The sequence below is a fragment of the Amblyomma americanum genome, chromosome 1 (assembly GCF_052857255.1).
Source record: "Amblyomma americanum isolate KBUSLIRL-KWMA chromosome 1, ASM5285725v1, whole genome shotgun sequence".
Lineage (NCBI taxonomy): Eukaryota > Metazoa > Arthropoda > Arachnida > Ixodida > Ixodidae > Amblyomma > Amblyomma americanum.
The window spans coordinates 120,044,136-120,068,237 of record NC_135497.1 but is presented as its reverse complement, the minus strand read 5'-3'; the positions used below and the strand labels follow the sequence as shown (position 1 = coordinate 120,068,237).

Sequence of the window (24,102 nt, the reverse complement as noted above, 5' to 3'; positions counted from 1 at the left end):
CTTTGTTTTTTTTTTTTTGCTTTAGCACTACAACACCGAAGAAAAAGAAAACGGCTTTCATTTGAGGCCGTAACCAACGCTTACGCTTTGAAGACACAACTTAACTCGACGCACAAAGATTAACCCCACGCAAGTGCAGTGAAAGTACGTCAAATTAAGTCGCGCGGAAAATAAATGTATTAGAAACAAACAAGCCTTGCGATCTTGCATGCGCAGTGGACTCCGGTGCATAGCGCGCGCACGTGCGCGTCAAGGTCAGGTGTATAGAAGGCGTCCTTGCGGAGCATATCCCATCGCACAGGCCTGTGAGCTGACAGTTGGCGTACCTAGTATAAAAATAACTAGCGTGTCATGCTCACCTTCGTGAAGTGAGTGTCAGAATGCGAGCGTTCTGGCGCCTTCGCGCGATATCTTTAAGCGCACTGGTGCGCATTTACTTGGTGGGAATTCCATTCCTCGAGTAAGCTGGCTTTGATAAGTCGCGAGATCGCCCGCATTTTCTCTTTCTTTCTTTCTCTCTATCTTTCTTTCTTTCTGTCCGCATCGAGACGGCAACCTCTTCCTTACAGCACCCTGCTGATGTATGCTAAACCAACCTTATACTGCACCATGCCGTCTCTATCACGAGTCTCCTTGGCAATGGCATCCGGAGCGTTTACAAAATATGCTGCCTAGAGGCGGCCCAATTCGCATAAAAACTGCAAATCGTCTTCCTTCTACGTCCAACCACGAAATTTAATCGCCTGGTATATCTTCCAAGGAGGAACCTGTTTAAAGCACAACGGCAAGGTAGGTTGAAACTGATATGCCAGGTGTAATCATGGGTTGAATGCTAATTATGTGAACTGTACCACACTGAACCGCACTGTCTTCGACCACTGTCGCTGCTGGTAACAGACTAGAGCGAAATTCGATCTTTTGCATTTACGCAGAGCTCGCCGTCAGAGGTTTCTCAAGCCCTCGTGCTATTTTAACAACATAATGCTCTATCATTTAATTTTTTTTACGCGGTGTTCTGTTGAGCAACATTCTTCGATGTGCATTTTGAAGTTTTAAAGGTGATCCACAGACGACATAGATCTTTCGGTAAAAATGTCAGGATTTCACCCCTTATGTCAAAGCAGACCTAGATCAAGAAGTGCATTTATTGTAACTTACCATACAACTCGACTTTTCACGTTGAGTCGTTGCAATTCAAACTATTTGTTTTGTGACAGTCACATTCTAAGGCTCACCACTTCTGTTTTCTTTTGAGTGAATATGACACACACACACACACACACACACACACACACACACACACACACACACACACACACACACACACACACACACACACACACACACACACACACACACACACACACACACACACACACACACACACACACACACACACACACACACACACACACACACACACACGCACGCACGCACGCACGCACACACACACACACTCTCTCTCTCTCTCTCTCTGCTACCCATGTTAGAATGAGTGCAAGAAAATGCCGTTCTTGACAGCATAAAACACTGAATAAGGGTTGAGGGGAGAGCCTCAGTTTGCTTAGCCAACGTTTCGGCAAGAGGACTTGTCTTCGTTTGGGCTATATACCAGGTGTTTCAGGGAAGCCAGCCACTAAATTTTAAAAATAGTCTTTTTGAGTTATGGCGACGGCTTCTGCGGCAGAATAATACCAGTGTCGGCGGGCATCAGAAAACAGGTGGACAAAGTTAACTAGTTAGCTAGTTAACTAATTTCAAATAATGAACTTTTTAACTATTACAGTTAGACACATGGTTACTATTAGATGTTCGTAGCCGGTCGTTAGTAACAGCCGTATCAGTTGTTAGGATTTCAAAAACGCGATTACCCTCAACGCTGTCGCCCACCAAATTTTGGCTACATCGTGCCAAAATGCATGCGCTTTCGGAAAGCATGCAGGCAAAGCAACTCCTCCAGTGCGCGTAACTAGTCGAAACAGCCAAATTTTGTCGAGTCACAGCGCCGAGGGTAATCGCGTTTTCCAAATTCTAAAAACTGATATGCCTATTAGTAACGACGGCTAGAAATCTCTAATCGCAACCAGTTTTCTAACTGTACTGGTTAAAATGCTAATTATCATAAATTAGTTAACCGGCTAACTAGTTTATTCACCAGTTTTCTGATGTCCGCCAACACCGGTTTTACTCTGCCGCGGAAGTCGTCGTCATAATTGAAAAAGCCTAATTTAAAAAATTAGTGGCCGGCTTCCCTGAAAGACCTGGTATATGTCCTACACAAAACAGTTTAGCGAGAAAAAAAATGGTGCTGTGAAGACATGCTTTAAGAGAGATTAAAGCAATAATTTTGTCACCGTTCTAAATCCTCCACTCAGGGAACCGTTCCCAGCGCCTCACACGAAAACATCCCCATGGCATGGTGTCTCGCGCACCACGCAGACAGTAACGTTTTTTCTTCCCCCTCGACAGTTGTGTCTGCGACCTGACACGCCTTCTTTTTCAACAGGCTACCTCGTGCGCAGCGTCGCAGCCAAGCGGGAAATGCCAACGGGAAATCGGCGCCGCGCGCCTTTCGTTTTGACGTCGGCGCTGACACGCAGACGGAAAGGGCGGGAATTATCTGGAAAGAAGGAAGGAAAGGGGAAAGGTGCGGCTCAGTTAAGCACGCGCACTTTCTTTATCACGCGCGGCGCGTCCTGCCTGGCCAGCGCGGCAGTCCATTGTCATCGGGACCATTACCCACGGCGGAGAGAGCGCGCCAAGGCTGCCGCCGGCCCCCGCCGCCGTCGCAGAGGTTGCACTGTGAGGCAACAGTCTGTGCTGCTGGTCGTGGCGATTGGCCGAGGAGGAGGCGCCCTCCCCCTCCGCCGCTCTCTCCCGTGATCGCTTCGGGGAGCGCCGCGTCCGAACTGAAAGCTGCCGCTGCCTGCACTCCCTTCTGCCACGTCTCGACCACGCTGCTTCCGAAATGGCCAAGGTGCCCGGACAGTCATCGGAGAATAGTATCGAGGGGTGAGACCGGCCTGCATCGCCTTGCTCTTGCTTCCCGCTGCTTTTTTTTTGCCTCCTTAATGCGTGTCGCCGTCATACTTGCCTCCACCGTCCTTGGCCCTTTGCGGAGTTGAGCGACGGATGAGAGTTTAATGTGACATCAGCACCTGCCACTGCGGAGTGAGGCGCCTCCTCGCACCCATCGGCGTGTAGCGTAGCGGAACAAATCTGATTGTTGACATTCTCTGCGAGTCGGTATGCTCTTCCGATTTGTGCACGTGTGTCGAGAAACGGCGCTTTGCCTGCGCTGGACGTCCGAAGCGGGTTGAAAGGAGAAGCAGCGGTTGTTTTTGCAGTTACCTCAAACCTCAGCGTATTTAAGCCACTAATGATGCAATATTTCATCGCTGATCTTTTTTTTTCCTCCCGAGGTGATGGCGAAGTGCGTTTTCGATTATTTCTCATCCTTCCTAGCGATCAGAAACAAGTGCGTGTCACGTTTCCTCACCTTCATTCGAGATCTTAGACCGGATAAATAAGCTCCGAGGATTCGTTTCGCATAGTTTCAACATTAGGACGCTGGAAGGCGCCAAACTGCACGCAGGCATCCCGGTTGATTGGAATTTGAAGGCCGCCACCTGGACAAATTTGCACGGGCTTCCACATGCTATTCACGACCGCGCTTCATTCCCCTCTTCCTTTATCCTGCAGTCGCAACACGAGTTTATGTGACAATCCATGCACGTGGTATTGCTAGGCCCACACGCATCCTGAAAGCATCATTTGTATTTTTAGGTCCTCTATCTGCTGCGTAAAGCGAGCATGTTTTCCGAGTTAGGGTTCAATATCGTGGATTGTAGGACATAAGAATGTAAAAAGCACATCGCACAAAATACCTCCTGATATCGCAGTTATACCGCCTATTCCACTGTTATCGACCTTGCACTTCCTTGTCCGTGGGATAAAAACGCCTTGTACGTTGCTATTTCTCATTTATAAAGTAATTAATAAAGCCTACCAGAAAAAACTAAAATGACCACCAGTTCCTTTGAGATGAGAACCTTTAAACCAAAAAAAAAAAGCAATATTGGTAAGAAAAGGAGTCATACATCAGAAGCCTTCCGTGGCGCGGATTTGCGAGCTGCAGATTCATTTTGGGTGTATAAGTCAACGGATATAATAACTGCTTCGCCATGTTTGTCATCCTAAAGAAAATCGGGAAGTTTCTAATCGACTGTCAGAACAAAATAACAAAGCTTTCGCAGCGGGCTTGTAATGAGGTTTTAGATCCGTTTTCGTCCTCAGTCTTGACAAATAAAATAAAAAAGGGCGGGTTTTGTGGGACGTGCACTACCTCCATTTTTCTGGTGCGCGACTTTCCTCAGTCGATGAATAAAAGGAAACGAGTTGGACAAGAGTTCTGCTGACGGCGTTCGACTAAGGCGTTTGAATCAAAACAGATTAGGCTGGCATGCATATGGCGACGGGACAAACCGGTTGCCCGCACAGTCCTTGCTTCGTGAAGCGAGGTAATTGGTCTGATGTTGGCCAGATTGCCAAAGGCCAGTTTATTCGCAGCTTCGCACTGGCGAGCATACTAAACGCAGTACCCGCACAAACGGCCTTCCGACTAGTTGCGGACTTGATTTCACGGCACGTGCTGCTGATCGTGCGATATAATGAGGAGATTAGGGGGCTGTTAGTGGGCCATACAAGCGCACTTAAATGGTCTGTCGCCTTGTAGGAAGTACGCAAACTCCAAAATAAAAGCCATTCGTTGTGTCTCGCTTTGTACTTTGGGTGTTGCAAAAGGAGGCGTTGCCCACGACAGCATAACACTGAGCTACGATTTCGCAGCCGAACATTTTAAATGTTTAAACTTATCAATGCAGAGCAAATTGAACATTACAATGAAATTCGTGAGCTTCAAGATGCAAAGCGTGGTATGAACTCACGTTACCTCTGCGGGTGTTGTAAGCGTTAAAACAAATACAGAACGTGATAAGCGCCCTTGTTTTATCGTCATGTGTTCAAACGCAGGCCGTTGGCACGAGGGCACTTTGTCGCAATGCCTAATCTGTGCGCAATTCTGTCTTAGCTTTGAATATATTTGGTGCTCTAATTCCGTATCAGGCTTTTCCTCTTTTCTGTAACGGCAGACGTGGACAGTAATACACTGCTGAAGTTCATACGAAGTCATACGAACGGCGCGTTGCATATGCTTTTACCCTCCGTGCCGGCAAAATGAAATCAGGGCTCAGCATATCGCCGCAGTTTTGACCACTTTGATTTGTCAATAGTGTTGTTCTCATAAGGCCTGCCCGTAAGGCCGCGTCATTCCCAGATTACACGCTTTCATGCTTGAACGCACTTTCTTGTTTGCGGATTATCGTTTACATTCACGTAGTTATTCGCAGCCTGATGACGTCGTCTGCACGGAGCACTCGTTTCTGCGTGCTACAGGTTCTATGGCGCTAGTACAAACGGGGAAAAAGAATGCGGTCAGGAGACGGCGCTAATAAACTGAACGACATTCCGGACGTAGACATCACTTCAAAGAGGAAAATATATTCTGGAGAAAAACTACTCACGAACAAACACACTAGAAACCTTACCACATACGAGAAGGAAAGCGGCAGAACCAGTCTTACAGTTCAAGGTCAGAGTGCGGAATGGCGCGCTTTCTCTTTCCTCTCTCTCTCTCTCTTTCTTTATGCGACCTTTTGCTCAATGTCGTCGATATCAGTGCCTGATCCACCCTGGCAATATTTCTCTCTACCTTCTAAGCATCGGCCATCGCTTGTTGTCGTAACTCGGTTTTCTATTAAATGGAACACTAAAAAGCCGGTTATGCGACATTACTAGCGGCGACGGCGCAGCACGGAACATGTTTTCAACTTGTGAACTGAAAGCTGTTTTCGCTTTCCTAGCGATCTTAAAGCCGCAGTTAGAGGCGGCTGCTCACCTTTAATTGACGCGACAAAAAAAAAAAACACCTAAATGGGAGTAAATGGCTTGTCCTCTAGCGCACACCCAAAAAGAGCTTTTGTTTACTCCATATAAAAGGAGTATTTACTCCCTTATAAATGAGAGTTATTTAGGAGTACAAGGGAGTAATTTTTTTACTACCCACTGAAATGGTGCCCAAAATGGCGGGGCGGCGGTTTATTCATCCTCATCCAGGCTCATTCTTACAGCAGTGCCATCGGTGGGAACGGGCAGCAGCTGCGGGGGCCGCCGGCAATCCAGCCTGGGAAACTGCGCTGCCGTAATGTGACCCCGCGTCACGCGTTCTTTTCGCTGTCTGCAAGCCCAGCGGCGGCGTAGGCGGAGGCGGCAGGAGTCGTCTGCTTTTGCTGCACAAGCTAGTTTGGTTGGCTGTGTTCGTAGATAAAGGGATGCAGCATTAGAATCAATTGTTCAAAACTGAGAAGGAGTCGCGGAGAAGTTTTCACGGTCATACACCATGCTATATTTGACTGAAAACCAGAGCAGAATAAGTTGAAAATGAAAACACCCCTGAAGGCAGTTTGGTAGGGCAGTGTTTGCTTTCATATTCACTTCTTTAAGGCTTGGCATTTCAATATGACTGAGGAAAAATGTAGCCTCATCAGCTCAGTCAAGAGCTCAGCGTTGAACATATGTTCTATCAAAGTTCCATGTTATGCAGCGCACTATAATCTTCTGAAACACACCGCGAGAATCACAATGAAAAAAAGCTGTGAGAATTAGGCCTAACCGGGAGCTGTAACAGAGTGGCGAGAGTAACAAAAGAAGGTCAGGTATGGTTAGAGCACTGGAAGCTTCACAAGAGCAGTTCAATTATGTAGCTTACTGTAGCAGAAAACGGCGACAATCCGATATCTTGTCCCGCGGCAGGTGTCCGTGAAGGCGCAGAAGTGAGCATAGATCCAGCGACGTTAACCAGGAGTCGTCACTCACCGCCATTATCAGACGACTGAACAGAAGCAGACGAGAGGTTAGGTGGCGGGGCGGATGGCGCAAAATGTTTTTTTTTTACTCCATTGGAGACTTGGGGTGCATTGAGACCAAGAAATTTCATATAAAAATGGGAGTTATAAAGAGGAGAATCCTCCTCTATACTGCCGCCACGGTGGCTGAGTGGTTATGGCGCTCGGCTGCTGGCCCGAAAGACGCGGGTTCGATCCCGGCCGTGACGGTCGAATTTCGATGGAGGCGAAATTCTAGAGGCTCGTGTACTGTGCGATGCCAGTGCACGTTAAAGAACCCCAGGTGGCCAAATTTTCCGGAGCTTTTCACTACGGCGTCTCTCAGAGTCTGAGTTTTAGTGCAGGGAGTATAATAGGTAATTTAGCACATTTTTACTCTATATTGATGGAGTAATGTTTCAGCATATGGAGTATATAGGGTGGCGCCAACCATTTAAACTCCCATTTGGGTTGATTCTTGTTTACAGTGTACGATTTGGTCTGCGGCAGTAGAGATCCTCGCGAGCTTGAAACAAGATGTTGCGCTACAGACCGCATTTCGCTGAGTTATACTGTGCTGGCACACCTTGCAACATGCACGATCAAACGAAAAAATAACTCACGACATAATAACAAAACAGCAATAAATATCGACGGAGACAATGAATGATAGAAACTGTTAAAAGTCAAAAAGTGTTACAATCCTAGTAAGCACAGTAGGTCTCCCCTGAAAAATTTAAAATCCTGATGAAATATATCAGGACCACATGGTGACATGACATTGCATGCACTGTTATGGTCGGACGCCGACCTCCTGCTCGAAAGGACGATGAATCAAGAAAGGCATCCGAGCGGTGTCGATTCCCGGCGTAGCCACGGTGACAGCAGAAAGGATTTCTTCCCCTTGTTGCGGCCCCGCCGCGGTGGCTCAGTGGTTAGGGCGCTCGACTACTGATCCGGAGTTCCCGGGTTCGAACCCGACCGCGGCGGCTGCGTTTCTATGGAGGAAAAACGCTAAGGCGCCCGTGTGCTGTGCGATGTCAGTGCACGTTAAAGATCCCCAGGTGGTCGAAATTATTCCGGAGCCCTCCACTACGGCACCTCCTTCTTCCTTTCTTCTTTCACTCCCTCCTTTATCCCTTTCCTTACGGCGCGGTTCAGGTTCAACGATATATGAGACAGATACTGCGCCATTTCCTTTCCCCAAAAACCAATTATTATTATTATTATTCCCCTTGTTGCGGGAAAACGGGGATCCAGCCCCATCTGGCCGGCAAGCCAATTTCGGCAGGGCGCCCACAGTTGTTCGGTGCAGCGCCGAAGAAGACAAGGGACCCATCCTCCCTGGACTGAGAACGGCGATTGCAGGGGAAGCAAGCCGTCTTTCGCCACTGGTAGCTGCGAACAGATGAGGATGACCTCCTCGGAGGCAGTGGTCTTTCTAGAAAAGGAGTGCAAAGTTCACCCTGGTGAGAGCCCAAGCCCGTCTTCAGCGGAATGTACTTGAGCTGTTAGAGAATCACCGTCGCTACAAGAAGTGCTGCGTCACAGTGGCATAATCGCCATCGCCACCGAAAAAGCTGCGAGAAGGCACAGGTCACGCCTCTTGCTGTGGGCTGCTCCGCAAAGTTCCACGAGTAACCCGCTGATTGGACAGCCCTTAATGAACTGCATATCCCCAGTTAGGAACCTGGAGATACCGGACTCTATTTAAATCGGCTCTGAAAGCGGCTGTCAGTAAATAAAGATGCAGAATACCTCCCAGGAGTACCTAGGATGATAAAGGATGCCGCTTCACGAATATCCTCCAGCAAAAAAAAAAGCGCTTTGTAGAAGCTGAGTTACCTGTAATAAAAATTTTAATGTCAGCATCTTTGCGCCTTTCCCTCTTTTCTCGTCACTTTTTATGCGCTCAAAGGTCGGCGCTCCTCCGCCGGTCCCACCGCCGACGGGCGGAGCTCCCTGGCCCGCCGCAGAGACGCTGCTGACTTCCCGCGGCCATGGTAGCTGCGTGACGCCTGAAAGAATCTAACCAATAGCAGTCACTGAACAGAATCACGCAGGAGCGTGCGACAGGGAAGGGCGCAAGCGTGCAGAAGCCGTGTGAAAGGACTCTGCAATTTTCGCGCGTGATTGTGGGTTTTCTGCCGCGTATAGAAGTGCATTATTTGGCTCAGGTGTTCATGACAAGGGAATGTAGTGACTGAGCCAGTTTATGTACTCACCTCAGAGGGTGTTTCAGAGCCGGACTGCGTGTGTGCCAGTGGCGTACAGCTCAGCGCTTACTCCTCGTCTTTTCTTACGTGCTCGGGCTCACGTGCGGAGCTTCAGGGATGTAAATATGTAAAAATAAACTGTACAGTCTTCAGCTCTCGCTACTTCGTCTCTGGCCGCGAATTTCTTGTTCCGAACACGTGTACAAACCTGGGCCACGAAAGTACACATCGTTTGCACAATGGGACTTGCTATTTTGAACGGCGACTCGTCAAACTCATGGCTTTGTCGCAAGGATCATCCAGACACCCGAAGCTTCATCAAATTTTGGTGTATGGGGGTTTAACGTCCCAAAGCGACCCAGGCTATGAGGAACGCCGTAGTGAAGGGCTGCGGGAATTTCGACCACCTGCGGTTCTTTAGCGTGCACTGACATCGGACAATACACAGGACTAGAATTTCGCCTCCATCGAAATTTTCCCGCCGCGGCCGGGATCGAACCCGCGTCTTTCTGATCAGCAGCCGGGCACCATAACCACTGAGCCAGATCGGAGCGACCTGTTTAAAAGCCATGCTTATAGTCATGCAGGCGGCTTTTGAAAACAAATTGCAGTTGTGAGGGAATTACTATCTCGAACACCAGAGAAAAAAAAAAGGGGGAGGTAGGCCTGTAGTTGCCGGGAGCAGTGGGCGCTCCGGCCTTAAAGGGACTATGCGATGAATTAAAAGTCGCTTGTAAATGTTTTCAATGCTTAGAAGTGATGCCAAAGAGCATTTACACTAAGTATGAGTCTTTGGAACTGTGCCGGCAATTTGTTATGAATTTTTAAAAAACGTGTTTCTCAAAACTCGCGGGCCGATTGGCGTTCTCGTAGTGACGGATTTTGCAACTAAAATCATGAAAATAGACGTCACTAGTACCGCGACGTCGGCAGGCCACCAAATGCTGTCATTTGCTGGAGCCACGACAGCCACGACGTCACGGGCGCACTTGCGGTAGCCGTGAAAGTCGTCTGCTCGTGCCGCCGCGCGAGCCCCTCAGGCAAGCGCGAGCCAGGTCACTGCCTTCGCGCATATGGTTTCAATTTACCTCTGCCGCTTCTCTCTGTCGGGAGTCACCGGAGTCGGAGCCACCTGCAGTGTCTTTTTTATCCGCAACAACAGACGACAAGCAAAAGAATCCGACGCGCGCCGCAATCCAGATAGGCGATGAGAGACCACGGAGACGCTGGCGGTGCTGCTGCTGGGGCGCTGGGTGCGACAACCGGAAGTTGCAAACCGAACGTCAGTAAGTGACGTATTCATAGGCGGGGCCCAGTTCCAGACCGGTTTTCTTTATTTTTTTCTGGTGCCCCTCATGTACGAGTTGAAGAGGAGAGAAGGAGCGTAATTTTTAATCGTCTATATCTTGGCTATTATTGATAGTAGCTCAAAAATTATTGCACTGGGGCGACGAGTGATCGAATGCCAGTCTCTCGTCTGCTTTATGTAACCTCAGTTAATGTATTGCATAGTCCCTTTAAATGTCAGCTCCTTTAAAAAGCCGCTAGTAGCAGAACTGGGTCTTCTCTTAGCACTTCAACTTTTCCCGCCGCTTGGAAAGAAGCTCTTGTTGTACCTTGTCCCTTCATTTTGCGTATGAGACCTCATGTGAATTACCCACAAGCCCGAACCATCACCTTTCTCGTAGTACCAGTTTTTAAAGGGACTATGCAATAAATTAATTGAGGTTACATAAGACAGACGAGAGATTGGCGTTCGATCACTCGCCACCCCAGTGCAAGAATTTTTGAGCTACCATTAATAGCCGCCAAGATATAGACGATTAAAAATTACGTTGCTCCTCTCCCCCTCAACTCGTACGCACGGTGCACCAGAAAAAAAATAAGAAAACAGGTCTGGGACTGGGCCCCGCCTATGAACACGTCATCCGCTGACGTTCGGTTTGCGACTTCCGGTTGTCGCACCCAGCACCCCAGCAGCAGCATCGCCAGCGTCTCCGTGGTCTCTCTCCGTCTCTGGATTTTGCGCGCGTCGGATTCTTTTGCTTGTCGTCTGTTGTGGCTGGCGAACAAGACACTGCAGATGGCTCCGACTCCGGTGACTCCCGACCAAGAGAGAGGCGGCCGAGGTAAATTGAAACCATATGCGCGAAGGCAGTGACCTGGCTCGCGCTTGCCCGAGGTACTCGCGCGGCAGCTACCGAAGGTGTGCTCGTGACGTCGTGGCTGCCGTGGCTCCAGCGAATGGCAGCATGTGGTGGCCTGTCGACGTCGCGCAACTAGTGACGTCTATTTTCATGATTTTAGTTGCAAAATCCGTCACTACGAGAACGCCAATCGGCCCGCGAGTTTTGAGAAACACGTTTTTTTTTTTAAAATTCATAATAAATTGCCGGCTCAGTTCCGAAGGCTCATACTTAGTGTAAATGCTCCTTGGCATCACTTCTAAGCATTGAAAACATTTACAAGCGACTTTTAATTCATCGCATAGTCCCTTTAACTTCTCTCAATAGGCTTATAAAAGGTGCGCTCGGATACAATTTTATGAGCAGCTAAATGTACTAAATAACAGTAATATACGCTGTGTTGTGTTTCCAGCAGGAACGTCTTCACGCGAGCCATCTCTACGCACGAAAATGGAGCAGCTTGTGAGATGAGCTCTAGTCTAGCAACGTTACTGACCGTATATCCTAGCTCATTTAGAAACAATCCACAGGACATCCGCACCTGAATACGCATTCTAAGCAGAAAGCCAGCTTGGGGTTTCGCGTGACAACTACCATTGTTTGAGCTTTGGAAATCCAGTGGCACAGAATGTGAGCATGCACATGTTCAGGCACGCATGAATCATTGTATGAAAAGGAAATGTATTTCTGTTTTCGCAGCGGATGAATACTCAGCAGAAGCGAATACAGGCGCGTAAACCTATAACGTTTTATCCTTTCATCTATTTTTTCTCCATTGCCGGAAAGAGTCAATAAAACACTGACGGGCCGTACCGGCATGGAATTCGCACGTCTTTCAGAGCTCAGAACAGCTTGAAGCCTACGCAGGAAAAAGTGGGGCATTTTTGTATGCAGACGTTGTTAGTGTTGGTCGCTTTTGCAGGCCGGGTAAAAAACGGTGTCAAGTCGCCGTTGCAGGCGGGCAAAAAAAAAAAAGAGTGTTTGGTCGCCGTCACAACAAGGAACGGTCTCATGTGTCGCTCGGGCACGGTTCCATATAACACACCGCCCCACACTCCCGGCGCCGCGGCAAGTTCCGCGTCTGCCAAAGGGAAATGATAACAGCAGCCAGATCTGTTGCTACCACCACTGGAAAGGCGCTTCTCTTTTATCCAGGAGCTGAAACGGTCAATTTAAATGCTTTGTAAGGGTATAGTCGCATATGCAATGAAAATGATTGCAACATATCTTGTTTGGCCGCTGCAGCATAAGAGGAATAATACGGTACTATAGCTCGTTCACTCGTTATCATGGGCATACGCTCCTTTTGCATGTGTTCGGAGGCGTCGGTAACAAGGGACATTTTTTTTTTTTTAACCACTCTGCTGTGTTGCACAGTTCGCTACTTTCGAACTGCAGATACCGTGTAGCTCACTGCAGCGTAAGGACTCGCGAGTAAGTGGTTAGAAAGCTGTCTCAAGTGTCGTTTGCATAAGTCGATTGTTGTACAGACTGTCTTTTTATCTTCTTGGGGACATTTATACAACAGTGTCAGGTGCCCTTGCGGAAGCGGTGCCACAGCGTGCGGGCCGGCACTTATTTGCGGGAATGGCACGTGTCGCTCTATTAGCTGAATGGGCCGCTGATAAAGAACGCTAGGCTCGCAATGCCTGTTGTTCTCGCCCCTCGAGATGGACACACATTTGGAGGGGCGTTACGGCTCTCCCCTGGAGATTGTGCTCGTCAAGTCTGGAGGGTCTCGCGTCTTGTTGTTAACGCTTCGTAAACGATACAACGGCCCCCATATCGGGGCGCTTTTTCTCCCAGGCGTTTCTCTCAGACGGGCAAGCGCGTCTCAGAAGAGTGGAGAGTCGGGCTCAATTGTTGGTTTACGATCATGTTTGGAACAGCGCTAACACAGCGCCTGTGTTGTGTCCTTGCTCCGCCCTGTGCTAGCGCTGTTCCCAACATGGTAGCGCGTCTACCCGCCGTCAGCGTATGACGATTTAGATTGTCCCTTTAAAGCGACTCGCTTCTGAACCGCTTCATGGCTGCATACAGAAAAGTATCCTTTTCTTTTCCAGTTGCAACTTCGCCTCACTTTCGTTACGTGAGTAGTCTATAACCGCAAGCGTATTTGTACCTCCTGCGTCGAAAGTTTACGCACCGTACGAGCCACGAAAAATGTTTAAATTTTCTCGCAGCTTGGACGCTCAGTCTGAAAATTGTAAATTGTGGACTCTAACGCCCCGAAGCGAAATGTGGTCTATGAGAGACGCCGTAAACGAGGGCTCCGGATTAATTCAGACCACCCGAGGCTTCTTTAACCTACTCCGACATCACAAAACACAGGGTTTTTTGTGTTTCGCCTCCATCTAAATACGGCCGCCGCGGCCGGGATCGAACCCACGACCTTGGGATCAGCATCCTAACGGCAAAGCCACTGAGGCATAGCGGCGGGTTATGCACTCTGAAAATGACGAGCGCTTAATTCTGTGTTTTCGCGCCGAACTCGCGTGCTGAAAGCTTTGACGCTGCATGCCTTGGCCGCGAGGGTGCGTTTTTAATGCGAGAGCATTACTTGGATCATTGTGCGAGAACCTCGCCGTCATCAGAAACCCGTGCCCGAAACGCGGCACGGAATTGACGTAATCACCCTTCTTGGAGAAAGGCCGCCGGCGTCCCCACCGCCAGATACCTCAAAGCGCGATCGAGGTGGTCGAAATTATTCCGAAGCCCTCCACTACGGCACCTCTCTCTTCCTTTCTTCTTTCACTCCCTCCTTTATCTCTTCCTTGACGGCGCGGTTCAGGTGTCCAACGATATATGAGACAGGTACTGCGCCATTTCCTTTCCCCCCAAAACCAATTTGCCCACTGACCCAGGTAGCCAGCTATGCGCCTTTCCTTTCCTCAGAATCAACGGAGTCTAAACCTTCCGCTAGTTTTGAGAAAAGGAAAGGAGCATAACTGCCTCAATTTGTAGGTGGACGCCGCCGCCTACTCACAGCATGACTGGCGTGTTCACTGACCCAGTGAGCCAGTTACGCTTGCTTTCGTATTTATACATATAAGAACTGCTTAGGTGCCCCCTAAACTTTTCGAAACTAAGTTTTCGACGCCGCGCGCACCTGTGGACAGTGTCATGCAGAAAGGCTGATAAGGTACCGCGCTTATGTAAAAGAAAGCCCTAAAATAAAATCACTGTTATTTCGCTTTTTCATTGGACATTCTCGCTGACAGTAAGAAAATGAAGATGCGTATTCAGGTCTGTTCGATGCTTGGAGAGGAGCAACGCAAGGCTAATCATAGCTGATGGATGTTGACTCACCAAAGCCGAGTGAGCTTCTGTTGAGCACGTCATGCTGGAGGAGCTCTGGATTAATTTCGACAAATTGGTGGTTCAAACGTGCGCCCAAATATCATCACTGGGGCGTTGTAGCGTTTCGACTTAATCTAAATGTGGTCTCTGTGGCCATGATTAAACCGGCGACCTCGTGCTGAGCGGCAGAAAGTACGCTTCAACTATCTGAGCAACCCTGGCGGGCGGAAACACGAAACTAATAAACAAAGACCCCGAAAGTGCCCTTTTTGTGTTATCGTTATCTACGCACGTGTTTAAACGTCTTTTCTCGCACGCGTTTAAAAGCTCTGCACAGCATTCACTGACCCGTAGTTAAGAGTCCATGTGTTGAAGAGGCACTTTAACAGCCGTTATAGTGCCGTGGCAAAGCCGTGCAGAGACGCTTTGGGTCAGAAACGTTCCTTCTACGGATTACGTCTCTTTGCCTACGAGCCTCACATTTATTACAGACGTGAGAGGATATGATGGCTGTTACGTTGTTAAAAAGCGGCGCATTATCAGCCCTAGACAGCGAGGCATATAAAGCGGGTACTATCTTCCCGAGCTCACTTCGCGAGTTGCGCAGTCGTGCTAGTCGACATTTCGCTGCCTCAGAGGACACAACTTCGCCATGAGCTCCAAGGACGAACAGTAAGAAATTGGTTTCGCACCTCTATTACCTTCCGTTCTGATACGTCACCCTTTCAACGTCCCTTTAACCGAATTGGGCCTGGGGTTCGTCAGTGATCTGGGAAGATTAATTCGTCTAGTTTTCATGATTTTTTACTGCTCGTCTGCTCACACTGAGTTGAGCGAAACATGGGCCACTTTTCTCAGGCTAGCAAGTAGTCTGATTTCCGGACCCGATATCATGCTGTCCTCTCTCAGTGAAACCTCGTAGCCAAAAAAAACAGCTTCTGTAGAACTTGGAATACCCTGCGGTCACTACTTGTGGCCATGTGCGCACTGTTGTCCTGTGGAAGCGAAATAGGTGGTAGTTAGCCACCATTCTTATCGTTAGTTCGAACTCTACGCTATCTATATATTGAACAATGCAGCATCGTGCACTCAGGCATCGCGGTTGCGGGGTCAAATTATGCCTCGCTGTGTATTCGCTGACAGGAATAAGTTCTTGGACCCCATACACGGGCATATGTTGCTAATTTTAATCACACCATTGCTCGGCTGGGAATGTTTCTGCTTGTTTTAGTTGTAATGTGCTCTTATACGACGTCGCACTGCTTTTCAGAACGCGACCGTATAGCAAGCAAATAAGCATGGTATGTATAAATGCGAGCCGAGCTTAGCCATTCTGAAAATTTTTCTGCTCTGAAATACACGAGTGTGCGTAATGGGCATACCCCTCACGCACTCTAAGCTCTATTGACTCGTGCTCTTTTTTTTTTTGGACTATGTGCGCATGCTTGGCCATTATTTTGGTGTGAAGAATATAAATGCGCCAGAACGCCTTCCCAAAGTTTTTTTTTTTTTTTTTTGCGCAGGTACTCCTATGAGCACATCGAAAGTATTGCAAACTTTCTCTTGAGCAAGACCGAGCACCGGCCGACCGTTGGAATCATTTGCGGTTCTGGCTTGGGTTCCCTGGCGGATCTTATTGAAGGCAGCAAACAGTTTCAGTACAAAGAAATCCCTGACTTCCCTGTCAGCACAGGTCAGTATCTTTTGGTGCAACTATCGGGATCATACCTCGTCAGTAGTACGGATGTTTCTTTCCTCTTCTCTAGCCATTAAGCATGCAAAGCAGGACGAAAGTAAAAATGAATGTGAACTACTCGAAGTGTCAGTAGCATAACTTAGTTGATGCGTAACAAAATATATTCGCGACCAGTTCTATGCCATTACTGACATGTAAATACGTACTTGCTAGCGAAACGATAGTGGAAAACGAATACATGCGAAGGGGAAACTCCAGCTCTGTGCGTGTGATTTCTGGCAACTATATTCCACAAGTTGTATACTGTCCTTCCTGTCGGAGTGTTCTTTCGTTTGTTCAAAAATAATGGGCGCCAATGTGCACCTAACTATTGAAACGTAGTCCGCGTCACCTTTGTGTAGAGCGCTTGGGTGGTGCACTTCCTTGCAAACAAATCCACGTCTCGTCGCAACCTCTAGGGTGCGAAGGCAACACTTGCGCGGACATTGTGGCAGATGGACTCGCAAACAAAGTAGACACGAACACTTCACCCAGAAACCAGGAGGTGGTTTCTGATTTCAGTTTTTGTTATCAGGTTCGCACTCCTCGAGCGCTCTACACAAGGGTGACGCTGACGTTACAGTCCTGGTCACATTCAACGCGAACACGCCTTTTTATTGCGGCGTTGTTTGCTTGCATCGTCTAAACTATAATAGCTTAGTGCACACTGAGAGCGCGGGTACTGAAGAATATGCACGCGCTTCTTTAATGTGAATGATCTTCAGAATCGAGTGACACTAGAATGCGATTGTTTTTCATGTCGCAGCTGACACAGCATGCATCTAATCTGTTTGCTGCATGCTACTATAAGAGTTGCGTTAACATTTAAGAGTTGTGCATAACTCTCGCTTGAGAGAGCACTGTACCAATGTCCTCAGTGTACTTTTCGCACATACGAAAGTCACCCCTTTTACTGCGCTGCAAGGTCAGTGATGAATAGATAGCATAATGCGCAGAGCAGTCTACGCACGAAGTCTAGTTTTGATTGAAAGTTCTCAAAGAGAACAATGACATCTTCGAGGTGTAACGCATTAATCGGGAGTAAAATGTGTCTCCCCGTCGTCGGCTCTTGAGCGCCGAGATCCAAGCATCTATTTTGCGGGTCCGACTGGTTCTATGTTCTGACACGACTGCACTTCTGTTGGTCCATTACGTGGTAGCAGGGGAGAGCCGGTTGAACAGCCCACAGCGCGTAGGTGTTTTTCCAACCTTGACTCCGTCTGCGGTTTTCGAGGGCCCCTCGTTCTCCATCGCTCGGCTGTCTCGTTCCGTTTCGCTGGCAGATAAGGACCGGGGCGATGGGCGCCGTCTAGAGATAAGACCGGCTCGAGGTCACGTCATTTGTGCTGGAGCCGCTGATCTCCGCGTCAGATGAAAGCGCTCGCCCTGAAGTGGACGGAGAGGCCGCCAAACCTTGGTATGCAAGGTTTAATCAAAGTGCGATAGTCGGTCGGCTGTAATCTCTTTTATGCTGTGGGCCGCGACACCCAGGAAACATGTGTGCCTTTTTTCTCGTAGAAGGAAACGATTCTGCACTGCGGAAGTACTGCATCCACGCGACGTAAAAACTGTGCCTAATGCAGAATTTAGAGGCACGAGGAAATGATATTCCAGTATTGGCAAAGTATTGCGGATTCGTCTGTGCTTGGCTGTGTTGAGCGCATTTGCTGCGCTGCTTCTGTAAGCACATCGACTGAAAATGACTAGCTGCGGCACAGCCTATCAATCTTCCCTTATCTGAAAGCACGGACAAAATGAACTGCACATTATATAGCAGCGCAGTATATTTATTTCATTTTATCGGGTTTAAAGGGTCCCTGAAAAGCGTGTTTGAGGTTGTCTATAAAATCCTCGCATTATGTAGCGTACAGGCCAACGAGCGTTCACGGCGTCTACAAAACCTCAAAAGCGAGCCGATAATTTACAATACAATTTTTAAAACTTACGCTTTCGCGCCTGGCGGCGACCTGCGGTACTGGTCTTTCGCCCGAATCCCCGCTCCTTACGTCAGCAGCGAGCTGCTAGCATTGGTTCGCGCGCGTCGGCAGCCGGCGGAGGAGCGCCGACATTTCAGTGTAAAAAGTGACGAGAGGACAGGGAAAGGCGCGAAGACGCGAAAATTCAATCTTTGACTACCGATAACTCAGCTTCCACAAAACGCATCTAAAAAAATTCTTGCTGGAGGATATTTGTGAAGCGGCGTCCTTTAGCATCCTAGGCACACCACGTCTTTGTTGAGACCCCCTTCCACAGCCCCTTTAACGTCCCAAAGCGACTCAGGCTATGAAGGACGCCGTAGTGGAGGGCTGAGGGATAATTTAGACCACCTAGGGTTCTTCAACGTGCACTGACATCTCACAGTACACGGGCCTCAAGTATTTCGCCTCCATCGAAATGCGGCCCCCGCGGCCGGTATCGAACCCGCGTCTTTCGGGTCAGTAGCCGAGCGCCATAACCATTGAGCCACCGCGGCGGCTGGCAGGGCAGTAAAGAAGGCAAGCTATCTCACGACGCAAAATAATGCCGGATTAGCTTTGGTTGTGCCTGTCCAATATTACCATCAAGGTGTGTCCACGTGGCTAGCTTTAACTAAATTTTAAGAATCGGTAATAACCTGACCTCAAAGCTACTGTGAGGTTGGCGTCCAAAATCTCCGTAATGAAGGTAGCTTACAGTAGTATGCCGTTCATGAAAGTATGCGTTTAATAGTGCTATTAAAGCACTGAGGGGGAAGGGGGCGTACTGGGCTAATGACATAAGCCACTGGACACGTTTCTAATCAGTTATCTTCTAGAGGTAAAATAATTACGCTATTAATTTCTATTGATCATTACCGCAAATAAAAAAAGAAAAAGTTAAAAACATTCTCCTAGGTTCATTGGTTTCAGTAACTGTTGGCTTTCTTCATAGATGCTCTTACAGTTATCTACAAAGCGTCTTCACTGAGAAGTGAAATTCTTAGGGCGCTGGTTAAGTTATGAGCCCAACCATTACGCAACAGACAGACGCCATTGACACGTTATATCGCGCAACCGACTGCTGAAGCGGAACAGCATCAAGCATCGTTCCGCTATCGAGTTTTTTTACGAAATAGGGTACAACACCGGCAAGTATTTGTGAGCGCATGAAGGATGTATATGGGAACTTTACGCCGTCATATGCGGTGGGCAAATAGTGGGTATCTTCGTTTATTCATTGCAGCCAGGCTCTGTGGAAGGCGATCTGCTGGCCTATCAACCAGCTGAGAGGTCAACACTGGGGGAATTCGAAAAACACGATCGTCACCATCAAGAGCATGATAGCAGCGGATTTATGAGCAATTCTTTTAGGGGGCGGTCCCATTTGCACAAAGCGCAATACGTTGCGCCTCCGGGAGTACAAATAACTCTTGAAGTATCTATATACATGTTTCTTCTCTCTTTAGCAGGCATAGACATGCAAAAAAAATTACAGTCACAAACATGCCACTTTCGTTCGCCAGTTGAAGTCAATTTATTCACCGAAGCTACAAGTCACGCATCCTTCCGCATCCGCATAAGTAACGTTTGCATCGAAGCACTTCTTTTTTCTACTGTACTAGCGGCTGAGCATTGGTAGGAGTGGTGTGCGCGCCATCAAAAAAGCATGTCGTATCGAATCGGAACGGCTTTTTCCTTTCAACTGCAGACCGCCGAGTGTAATATCTCACATGCGCTTGCGATTGAGGTCGGCGCCTTGGGACCACCTCATAAGATTGTCTACTATTAAGAACAATTTCTAAAAAAAAAAGCAGGTACCTGGCTTTTAAGTGAGCAATCGCATTATGAAACGGGTTAATGAAATACCCATCTATTTCTTCTCAAGAAAGAACAGTACAACTTCTTGCTGTTAACAGTTTAAGCATCTGCCCCTATTCCAACGCCAAGGCGCTGCTGAGAATGCGCTCACTATGATGACACTGCTGTGCGCGCACGATTTTGCGAGGACGCCAACTGTGAAAAGCCTCAATGTGTCGTGTCTCCTTTTTGCTTGCAGTTCCTGGCCACAGCGGGAAGCTGGTTTTCGGGAAACTCGAGGGAAAGATAGTGATATGCATGCAGGGACGCTTTCACCCTTACGAGGGCTACCCGCTATGGAAGGTACATGTTTATGCAATCCTCGTGTCACCCGCACCAAACTTTGTCGCGCAGCCATAACTAGCACAGTCGCGTGTATGTTGTTCAGGCACGTCGTTATCTCACAGCGTGGTACAAATGAGTAGTGATGTGCATGGGCACGAAAAGCACAAACTGAAGCAGAAGAGGATTTTTGTCTTCGTACCCAGAAATTCTGAATAAGCAAATTTTTTTCAGCGGGAAGTTGTTTGTGAACGCAAATTTTTCCCATAACGTAAAATTGTACCATGGTACAATAAATATATCCGCAGATCTATCCTTGGAACGCTTGTAGTTTTCTGCAATTGTAAAAAACGCACCCAGTTGGTTTTTTTATGGCAGTCTGAACTATACTCGATGTGAGCGCATTGCAAACTTTAAGAGCAAGATTTCGCAACGCATCAGAAGGTTTGTCCATTCCCATCGATATATCCTATAACAGTATCCTACAATATTTCACAGTTGCCTCAAAATAAAAAGTGGTGTCCTAGAAAGCTGGATTTGTACGTGCTTGACTATACGAGAGTATTTTTCTGTTCCTTCTTTATCCTTCAGTTTATATCGCCAGAGTCACTTTTGGTGCACTGTGTTTGGAGTCCTACTAGTCCTGCGAGTTACGAAGTTAAAACCTGGGAGCTATTAATTGCACCTATACCGCAGCGGCACGGCTAACATGCAACACCATACGGCTTCTTGTGATTTTGGCTGTTGAAAGCCTTGTCTCCGTCACATACCTTAAACCCTGGAGTGATAGATTATTAGAACCTCTAAAAGTATTGTGATAAGTTTTGTAATGGTGCAGTAACAAGCTGTAACGAAATAGTGCGTGAAAGATAGTTTCGGAGAACTGTAGTGAAGAAAAGAGTTGTTAAACAACTGAGCTCAAGAAGCTTTTTCTAAAAAGCGCCATCTTTGTTGTAGGTGCCATCGCGAGACTTCAGGGCTCCTCCAATGTTCTTAGAGTTAACAGGATGTAGAGTTCTAAATAAAGAAGAAAATCTCATCACCAGCCTGCAGCGCGAAATTGAGCCTGATAGCTATTCATTATTGAGTAGCCAAAAACTTCTGCTGGTAATATTTTTTTTGTAATGTGTTGCATGTGCCGACAATGATAAATCAACTCGCACTGCCAGCGCACATAACGGCATCGTGTTGACCCCCCCCCCCCCTTTTTTTTTATTTTTCAGTGTGCCATGCCGGTGAGGTTGATGAAGCTGCTTGGCGTGAAAACCCTTATTGTTACAAACGCCGCTGGCGGTGTCAACCCGAACTTCAAAGCTGGCGATATCATGATCATCCGGGACCACATAAACTTCCCTGGTCTCGGTGGCGACAATCCTCTGAAGGGCCGAAATGATGAAAGGTAACTGTTTAGTTTTCAGCCTTCATATGGAGAAATGCGACGTGAATTACATCGCGAAGTTAACCAAGAGACACCAGAAACCTGAAACAAACATAAGTTTTCAGGAATATTTTGATCGATTTGAAACAAGAAGCGACAGCAGAGAATGGACACGCACTATAAAAATGCAACTTCCAACAATTCCTGTTTGATCACAGGCGTCTGACACGCAAATTGCGCTGAGTGCTGCCGACTTTCGCAGGGAATCAAATAATCGGCATACAAATTCAAAATACTGTTAGCCTTTGTAGTGAGTGATGCAGATGACATTATTGTAAATAATATTAATTGCGCTATTAAGCTTCCATTGTTAAGCGCCGTTATTCTTTTTATAAAAGCGGTAGGGTTGTCATGTACAGATTTTCGGGAGTATTGAGAAATGCATGCCTTCTCAGGCCATTGCCTTCCACAAGCGCTAATGTCAACATTTCACGCAGGTTGATGCCGTGAGAGAATCTGTCGTAAGTCTAACTGGCTCTGTATTTTATATCTATCTACAGGTGGGGCCCGAGGTTTCCGGCCATGAGCAACGCTTACGACAGGAAGCTCCGGGAGCTGGCCAAGAAAATCGCCAACGAAGAACTTGGACTGTGGCCTTACCTCAGAGAAGGCGTCTACTGCATGCTGGGTGGCCCAAACTTCGAGTCTGTAGCCGAGATAAATATGCTGCGGGTGCTCGGCGCAGACGCTTGTGGTAGGTGATCTTGTCCGCATCAGCCTTAATGATGTTTCCTATTAGCCACGACACTGACATGGCCGGCTTCAATTAACTAAACGAAAGAGCTCTCGCACTTGACCGTAGAAAGTGTGTCGACAAACAAACGAGTCGCTGAAGTCGTATCATTCCAAAATTTTGTTAGAGAAAGACACACCTTTGCACTAGCAGCCAAGCAACTTACAGGAACATCTCAGGCAGCATGCGAGTTTCATAGCATGGTTTCACGCAGCATGCAACATGTAATTTCTTACGGTGCGAGTTTTATTGAATGATTTAGTAAGCGGTATGACACACTGCGCGTGGCAACACTACCTCGGCTTCGGAGCTGAAGCTGTCCAAGTACACTTTGCTTGTTTCGTTTCCCTCTGTTCGCTCTTGTGTAGTAGGAGCAGGTGGACGACCGTTGCCCGTTTGATTGTCGCAGGCATGAGCACGGCGCACGAGGTCATCGTGGCCAGACACTGTGGCCTGCGCGTTTTCGGGCTCTCTCTCATCAGCAACGAGTGCATCAGCAACTACGACACGCAGCAGGTGGCCAACCACGAGGAGGTCCTTGAAACCGGTCAGAAGCGCAAGAAGGACCTCGAGAAACTCGTCAGGACTCTCATCAAGCGGATGGACGCCTGAGAGGCCGCGCTACACCCGGGAGTCACTTCGGCACGACACAGAAAGTACTTTTACGGACGAGCACTGGTCGTAAGCTCGTGGCATTTGTTAGGTATGCCCGGAGGTTTATGTGGAGGCGAAGCTAAAGCATACTGCGTGACCTCATTCTGTATGCTTTAGCTCGCGTTTCGAATAAGCAACAACGCAACAGAGTAGTGTTGCATGAATCTTCTCGAGAGAGCCACTGAACCGGTGGCGCTACTCTGAAGCTTTGTTGTTGTTTTTTTCAGTAGAGACAACGTAGGGGCTTCCGTACAAGAGAGTGCGAATCTGCTCCGCAACCAGCGTGCTCATGTGGCGCGCCCAGCCTTTGAGAGGAACTCCCGCGAAGAGGACCAGGACGCAGCTACCTGTCGCTCTATTTGGCGTCTTATAACGTGCACATCTTGTTTCAATCTCCATTGTCGTCTTCGCCAATGAAACAATCCGGTTTATTCATGCGCGTTTTAGATATGTGAAGAAGGCGTGTCCATAGTTTACGCTTCATGCATTAAGTTTTGTTAAGAAGCCAGAGGGCTACTTTGCAGCGCGTGATCGTCTTGTTCTTTTTGTCTCAGTCTTTTAGTTCCTTCTTACTTAAAATTACAACATACTTACTGTTGAAGCAGCTTTGAGACGAAATTATCAGGCAGCATTGCTTAGATATTTGCGATAACACGATAGTGCAACTGGTTTTACCAGCCCTGTATTGTGTATTGTGACCGCGAATAGTGGGCCAGAAAGCGAATGTAGAGGTGGCGTTATGTACCGGTGCTGTAATATGCGATAAAATATTCTGATGAATGAAACGTGCTGTTGTTCCTGC

General features: G+C 47.9%; 1 protein-coding gene across 3 annotated transcripts; it reads left to right on the top strand.

Moving 5' to 3' along the window:
• Nucleotides 1-2,719: 2,719 nt before the first annotated feature.
• On the top strand, nucleotides 2,720-24,102 carry LOC144113552 (purine nucleoside phosphorylase-like). 3 transcript variants are annotated; one of them, XR_013310823.1, is made up of 7 exons: nucleotides 2,837-3,012; nucleotides 16,167-16,336; nucleotides 20,393-20,496; nucleotides 21,699-21,874; nucleotides 22,414-22,607; nucleotides 23,056-23,349; nucleotides 23,528-23,665. XR_013310823.1 is itself a non-coding variant. In XM_077646685.1 (6 exons), the coding sequence occupies exons 1-6, from the start codon at nucleotides 2,969-2,971 to the stop codon at nucleotides 23,256-23,258; spliced, it is 891 nt and encodes a 296-aa protein (XP_077502811.1). In that variant the 5' UTR covers nucleotides 2,720-2,968; the 3' UTR covers nucleotides 23,259-24,102. The 3 variants fall into 3 exon arrangements, 2 of the variants coding, with proteins under 2 accessions (XP_077502811.1, XP_077502812.1); XM_077646685.1 differs by having other exon boundaries at nucleotides 2,720-3,012; nucleotides 23,056-24,102; XM_077646686.1 differs by lacking the exon at nucleotides 2,837-3,012 and adding an exon at nucleotides 15,183-15,315 and having other exon boundaries at nucleotides 23,056-24,102.

What these genes read in the sequence shown, in the direction of transcription:
- LOC144113552 (XM_077646685.1), top strand. Translation starts at nt 2,969, where the DNA reads ATGGCCAAGGTGCCCGGACAGTCATCGGAGAATAGTATCGAGGG. An exon ending in TCGGAGAATAGTATCGAGGG is followed by an intron (nt 3,013 to 16,166) that starts GTGAGACCGGCC and finishes TTTTTTGCGCAG; the next exon opens with GTACTCCTATGAGCACATCG. An exon ending in GCTCGGCGCAGACGCTTGTG is followed by an intron (nt 22,608 to 23,055) that starts GTAGGTGATCTT and finishes TGATTGTCGCAG; the next exon opens with GCATGAGCACGGCGCACGAG.